The 7802-nt window shown below is 39.0% G+C and overlaps 1 protein-coding gene across 1 annotated transcript; it reads left to right on the top strand.

The window, feature by feature from the left end:
* The first annotated feature begins 988 nt into the window (after positions 1-988).
* On the top strand, positions 989-6060 carry LOC127757725 (probable protein phosphatase 2C 77). Its single transcript, XM_052283292.1, has 4 exons — positions 989-1570; positions 3439-3669; positions 4893-5066; positions 5421-6060. Exons 1-4 carry the CDS (start codon positions 1067-1069, stop codon positions 5790-5792), a joined length of 1281 nt encoding a protein of 426 aa, XP_052139252.1. The 5' UTR covers positions 989-1066; the 3' UTR covers positions 5793-6060.
* Positions 6061-7802: the final 1742 nt, after the last annotated feature.

The raw sequence follows: 7802 nt of genomic DNA, 5'->3' as shown, positions 1-7802 counted from the left end.
GGTGTTTATATGACAAAATCCATAAATATTTTTTTAGGGGAGCATATATATAAATATTGTGTTGGAATCAAACTTATATGGTTAATAAGTTGCAATGGCGTAATAGATTTAATTAATTGAAGGATAATCGAACCGTGCCTCCTCTGTTTCCATCCTTTTTTTTTCATTTCAATATAGAAAAAATATATTTACCACATACTATCACAAATTTTTTTTGACATAACTATAAAAAGATATTTTGACAAAAATATCACAACATTACATATTTAAAGTCATTCTATCATAAAACAACATAGTTAATGTTAAACTTATCACAAAACAACATATTTAATGAACGGTATTGCAAAAATATATATTTATTTTATTATCAAGGTGATGCAGAGGATGGAACCTCCACAATACTTAGTTTTGCGATAAACCTAATATTGTGACTTAAATTCAGTGTTTAAATATATAAATTTGAGATATAGCAGCTTAAATTCATAAGTTTTTGGATAGTGGGAGTATTACTTGTTCAAAAAATTTATTCTACAATTATGTGGTTTAACAATGCAAAGACCGACATTGTCCAAGATATGCATACCAAGTTGTGTACGATATACCATCCCCTCTCCTTACATACAAAAATACCATGCCTTTACTCCATAATTTCCACAACTTGCACAAACCAAATTTAAAATCACCAGCTGACAAGAAAAATTCAACAGTGTGTACTTGCCAGACAGAAGGAAAAAAACCCACACCTTTTCGCAGACTCACAGAGAAAAAAAAGGGAATTAATTGCATGTGACAAATACGCAAAGCAAAGCGTAAAGTGACAGGTAGTAGTAATTCGATGGTTTCCATCACCGTCCTCACACACAAATTTCAAAAAAGAAAAAGATAAAAAGGGATATATCCTTTGACCGGTCAAACCTCGCGACTTCTTCTTCCACTTCTCGCTCCGGGCAACTATATATATGCCCTACCGAGCGCGAACGCCACAAATAGCAACCAAGAAACCAAACTAACCCTACCCTTGCTGCGCTGCCCATTTCCGTCGCCGCTGTCGTTGATATCTCCGGCGATGCTCTGCGGCGTCGAGATCCTCTGCTCCGTCGTCGCCGTCGTCGCGCGCGTGCTCGGCAGGGCGCTCATGACAATCTGCTCGCCCAAGTTCTCCACCGCCGGGCTCATCGGCTCGCCGACGACGGCGTGGGGCGGCGGCGGAGCCAAGACGAAGGTGCACGTGGAGAGCGAGAAGCAGCAGCTGCCGCCGCCGCCGTCGCCGCCGGCGCTGGTGCTCCCGGCGTTCAAGAGGAATTGCACCGACCAGGAGCAGAGGGCGCCGGCGATGTCGACAAAGGCGGCGAGGGGGAGGCCGCCGAGGCTGGTCATTCCGGCTGCGGCGCCGGTGGCGGTGGCGCGCGGCGGCGTGGACCCGTTCGGCGGGAGGGAGACGGACGTGGCGACGGAGACGGAGGTGAAGGGGGAGGGGTTCTGCCTGGCGAGCAGGAGAGGGGTCAGGCATGCAATGGAGGATGGATATGGGGTGATCACTCGTCACAAGATTGAAGGAGGCTCCCAATTGGTAAATTTATGTCTAATTAATTTGCTCAAAAAATTAGGATCAAACTAATTTGAATCTTGGAAATTTTGGGGGGCGATTATAAAATGAATTAAGAGACAAAGAGGTATGAAGATAGATCAAGGTGGTATGAATGATAGTAGATAATATGGATAAACATAATTTCTTCAGATATATGGTGCTTCTATGATCCCAACAAAGCTAAGTTGCACAAATCTCCAAGCGTTTTTGTTCTGGTGTATTACAAATCAAGCAATTAGCGTGGCTATACAACAGTTTTACTTATTGAAATGCTTAAAATAGAACAGAAATTTGTATGGATTATTTGCCGTCTTCTGATCTTCCTAAAAGGATAATTCAAGGTCCATAAATTAACGAAGGATTAGTACTCTTCACAGAGACAAAATACACCAGTATAACTATTTTGAATCAACACACTTTTATTATATATAGTGATTCCATAATCTAATCAAAACCAAAATTGCACAAACCTAGCTAAAACAAATATTTTTCAGGGCTCGATCTGGTCCTGACAAAATAGAATTTCAAGCTTGTAAAGGCAAAAGGGTAACTATTTGGGGGGAAAGAGTATATGTTTGGCATGCTTACAAAATTTGAAGTAACTACAATTCTTAAAAATACTATCAAAATTTTTGTAGACCATGTGTTTATTATCTTGCCTAAATTAAGGAGAATTTGTAGTCTGTAAACTAATGTAATAATTGTTCCTAACTGTTTTGAATCAACACACTTCAAGGCTTCAAGCTATATCAAAGTGATCAACAATGATTTAGGCACTCTCCGTAGTACAATACTACAATATATTAGTAACCCTGTTCTTTCTTACATGGCGTATTGTCAGCATCAGGCTCTTCCATTAATATGTAGTGATTTCATGATCTGATCAAAACCAAATGCCGCAAATTAACCTAAAACCGAGATTGTTATTGAATATTTTCTAGGGCTCATGATCTTGACAAAGATATCATTTCAAGCTTGTAACTAGGCACCATGATAATATTATTTATAGAAATATAACGCTAATACTTAATTCTTATTTATATCTATTTAAATCAGTGCACTTGAATATTTTCCAGAGCTCTGTCTCTGTGCATTGAAAATCAACTATAAAAGATATAACATGCATGGCTTTCTATTACTCATAAGCAATTCTACTTGTTGCAGCAAATTTATATGAAGTACATATATACACATTCAAAATATTTTGTATAACTTCCCTTGATAAGGACATTCATATTCTAACCTAAATACTAAGACCTACAATTTGCCATAAACAACAACAATATATATATATATATATATATATATATATATATATATATATATATATATATAGATATATATATATATATATATATATATATATATATATATATATATATATATATATATATATATATATATATATATATATATATATATATATATATATATAGGGTAGACAGATAGTGGAAAACTTGTGGGCTCCCAAAAAAATGGGATAGCATGGGCAACACGTTCATCGACCCACATGCAACGCACGCTGATTCCAGACAAGAATCTTTTTTTTTTAATAAAACGACGCATTTTACCAGGTCTCCATTTTGCTTAGCCACGAAACTTCCAAAAGTGCATCATTTGTTTCAAGAAGCATATATACACAATAACGCATAACGTGTTGATCAAACCTTCAAGCAGCAACAACTTGGTTCAAGACGTTCACATTATTAATTAGTTTCAATATTTTTCGTCAGTACACAATTAAGAGTAATAATGAGCATCGGTTAAGTAATCAAAATACAGCAGTACTACACACGCAGAGCCACAGCCACTAATTGAGACTCTGATGATCTGTACGTCTGATTTTGCAGGCGTTCTACGGTGTGTACGACGGGCATGGCGGCCGGGCCGCCGTGGACTTCGTCGCCGACAAGCTCGGCAAGAATGTCGTCGCCGCCGCCGCCGCCGCGGCGACGACGATGAGCCGACATCAAGCAGCTGGCTCATCATCGCCGTCGCAGCAACGTCGAGAAGAAGAGGACGATGTCACGGCGGCGATCAGGGCTGCGTACCTGACCACGGACAGCGAGTTCCTGAGCCAGGTATATTAGTCAACTACAGTTACTGTTCCGTATGTTGTAAGTCATTATTTTAGTTTTGTGATAAACCAAACTATAAAAAAGAATCATCATCATCTATAGTAACATATATCAAGATATAAATGATAGTGGATTATATTTGATAAAATTAATTTGACCTGTTGTATATGTTAGTTGCTTATAAAAGATCTTTAATAAATAAACTTGATAAAGTTAGGTAAGTTTAACTTTTGATAAATGTAAAATGGCTTACTGTGTAGGGAACAGAACGGAGCGACTGAATGACGTCTAGCTGCTTGATTGCATAATGTGCACATGCATGCATGTCAACACTATATTAATCTTAATTAGAAATTAACATACAACTGTACCTGTACCAATAATATACGCGATGCAACAGCGACATACAACTGCGCTGCTGCTGCTGCCGCTATTGTTGATTAATTAGTTGGCGATTTATTAATCGGCTTGACGACTAGGTCTTGCATGAATTAGCATCTGAACTTTGAACGGTTCAAAACCTGCTATCATTTTTAGCTGTCTGTTTCTGAGGCAGGTTTGATGCCGATGGTGTTGATGGCCACGTTACGCATGCATTCACGTACTGCAACCTTTAATTTTATCCGTAATCCGGTCCAGATTAATTGAGTTCCGTTGCCGTGTTGCTTCTGGTGTGGCCGACATCGACCGATAGCTATATCTTGTTTTATGAACGACGATAGCTCTATCTTGTGATTATCAAGGGAGGGACTACCTATATAGTATTAGACAGTTTTTTAAAAAATAGTTTTAAATAATAATTATATTGTGTAATTATATTATAGCTATATAACTTTGTGTATTCAAAGCGAAAAAATATGCACGGGGTGACTGGTTACAGATGGCCGTACTCGCGTCCGACATCGCTGCATCGTACCTCTGCACATGCGAGCCCAAAGCGTACCTAAGGGTTCAAAAATCGCATGTTTTTCTCCCAAATTTCTGTCGATAGAAATTTATGAAATCCGTTAATTAATTTAGGAAATCTTGTAGAAAAGCATTTCATATATGCATATATATAGTTGACATGCTAAAATTAAAAGTATTTTATTTCGGTACTAGTACAACTAAAAGCACATATATATTAATTAGTACAAAAGAAATGTGCAACTGACGTACTTCGTTTTGATGATATTAATTAATTATTAGTTAGCTAATGTTGATGTACATTATTGCTTGTTGTGTAGGGTGTACGCGGCGGCGCGTGCGCGGCGACGGCGCTGGTGAAGGACGGCGAGCTCTACGTGTCCAACGTCGGCGACTGCCGCGCCGTCCTCGGCAGCCGCGGCGGCGTCGCCACCGCCCTCACCTCCGACCATACCCCCGGCCGCGAGGACGAGCGCCTCCGCATCGAGAGCACGGTACACAACTATATATCATGCATGGTTCTTGCAAGATTTTCAATGGCTTCCGTCCGCCATGATCGCGCGTGAGCTCGATTTAGGTTCTATTTAGGGAGCTTCTACCTACTGCAGTTTCTCCTAAAATCAAAAGCTTTTATACAGTCCATCTTTTAGTATAGATTCTAAAAAATTCTAGTTGTAGAAACCAGAAAATGAACTAGAAAACAGAAGCCGAGAAACCCAGCTTTTCTAAATTCTGATAAGCTAACTACTAACCAACTGTTTATTAGAATTTTAAGAATTTTAAGCTCCCAAACAAGCACTTAGTCGTCGCTGTTGCCGATCAATTAATGTATGTGCGATGCATTTCAGGGCGGGTACGTGAGCTGCGGCGGCAGCGGGGTGTGGCGCGTGCAGGACAGCCTCGCCGTGTCGCGCGCGTTCGGCGATGCCGGCGTGAAGCAGTGGGTGACGTGCGAGCCGGAGACGGCGCGCGTGAGCCTCACCGCCGACGGCGACTGCCGCTTCCTCGTCCTCGCCTCCGACGGCCTCTGGTGCAAGGTGTCCAACCAGGAGGCGGTCGACGCCGTCGCCGCCGCAGCAGCCGCCGCCGCCGGCAGCGGCGTGCACGTGGCCGGCAGCACGGACCCGTGCAAGGAGTTGGTCGCCATGGCGAGGAGCAGAGGGAGCCGGGATGACATCACCGTCATGGTCGTCGACCTGCAACCATTCTTGCCGGTATAGAGCCGTCACACGTACGTGCATACTGTACGAAACAATTTTGATGTGATTTTTGTTTTAGAAGTTACTACTACGAAAAAATATATATCCGATTTTGTCTTTCTTTTTTTTTCTCACTTCAGTTGCACTTAGAAGTTGTAACTTGTACATGTGTTTGTAACTTGTAAGTGGTTTTTGAAGTGAGCTTGCTAGGTAGATGCATAAGAGATTATACAAGAGTGACTGTAATTTCTTTCTTACTTATATAAAGGGGGCTTACGCATGCACACCATCACAAAATGTTCATGATTGTGTTTATTTTAATTTAACATTGCCCAAAAGACAGAGGCTGATAATAAATATGTAAAACCTCATTAAATTCGAAAACACACTCATGTATGTGTAGTGGTGGATATAACGCTACTCAAGTACTCACTGATCTAGCTGCTAAAAAGCTACTTCCTCCGTGTCATATTATAAAACTTTCTAGCATTGTCCACATTTATATATGTTAATGAATCTATATACATATATAGCTCATTAACTATTTTTTCTATACCAACATGGCTATTTTATTGTATAAATAGTTTTTGCAACTTACAAGCTTATTGAATTACTGGAATTTAGGGAAAATATAATAAAACCATTTATTTTAGATAATATGATAAACCACGACCAGCTCTATCTCCAATATGGTATATATGGGCCAAAATATTTTTTAGATAATAGATAAAATCCAGCATCTGCTATCGCCACTTATTACATATGTATGGTTTAGAAACTGTGCATAATAGTATCTAACAAAAGATAAAGAGAAGACACGTTATAAAGCCACAAAAGAAAGGAAGAAATACAATTTATTTAAAGAGCAATTATATTAGTAAATCTCCAATTAAAATTGATGAAAATTTATATAACCGTCGATCGTCTCTAAGTTCCGGAATACAACATTAATAAAATCTGTATCCTATATATACATTTGTACTGGGGCCCAAAACAAAATATAGTTAAACAATTCATAAATGCATTCAAGCACCAGTACATCCTCCTCATCTGTTGAGCCCAACTGAGAAAATCCACTCTTAGAGGTCGAAATTTTTTTTTATGAATGTGCAAGAGATTTGCCTGAGAATTCAATTGTGGGCCGCAGGATTTTTACCTGAACCCTTTTCAATAAACTACATAAATAAAGTATATAATACATGAACAATTCTCTTAATTGAAAAAAAGTGAGAATAGAAATCATAACCAAATTACTCAAATAAAAATAATATCAAGAGGGTGAATCCTGGAGTATGGAAGATAATTACCCTCATAGTTTAGCCTTTTATAAGCATAAGAGAAAATTTAAATTTAAAAACATAATTTTAGAGTTGATTTGAAGTTTTTTTTTTTTGTCACGGTTTATTTTCTAGCATTTGCTTTTAAATCGTTGCACTTGTATAAAAATTTTACCATAAATTATTTTTTTAATTATTAATAAGTAGTTTTGATGGGTTGGACTGGAAAGTGGAGAAGCAGGTTGCTCAAGGCAGGGGAATAAGTCTAATGTTGTCTGAGAAGTTGAGTGGAGTTTGCAGGGTAAACTAGTTATAGGTTCGTGCAATGCAACAGTTTGTTAATTCTGTTTAGTGAAAGGACTTGAACAGGGTGGGGGTTGATTGGTTTTTTAAACTATGGTCGTTTTCTAGATATCAGTTTTTATGAGAGGAAAGCGGTTTTTAGAAGGTTTTAAGTAATAGGGATTTAACCGTTAATAAGCCGTTTGGATGGATTGGACTGGACAAGTGGAGGAGCATGTCGTTCGAAGCAGGGGAGTGGAGAGCTGACAGTACCCACGAGCAGCAGCACGCTGGAAGGGGAAAAAAGGAGAAAGAGAAGCAGCACATAGGCCATGGCCAGCAGCAGCACCTGTTCTCCTTTGAGCCCATTTAGTTGCCCCAATTCGCTAACATTGTGAACCTGAAATTATAGAAATAAGTTCACTTTAGGTCCCTTCTCTTAACATCGAGTTTAAATGATATATCTGAACCG

This window comes from Oryza glaberrima, chromosome 12 (assembly GCF_000147395.1).
Source record: "Oryza glaberrima chromosome 12, OglaRS2, whole genome shotgun sequence".
In the NCBI taxonomy this organism is placed as follows: Eukaryota; Viridiplantae; Streptophyta; class Magnoliopsida; order Poales; family Poaceae; genus Oryza; species Oryza glaberrima.
Note: the sequence above shows the minus strand (reverse complement) of the source record. Positions and strands in the feature narration are given on the sequence as shown.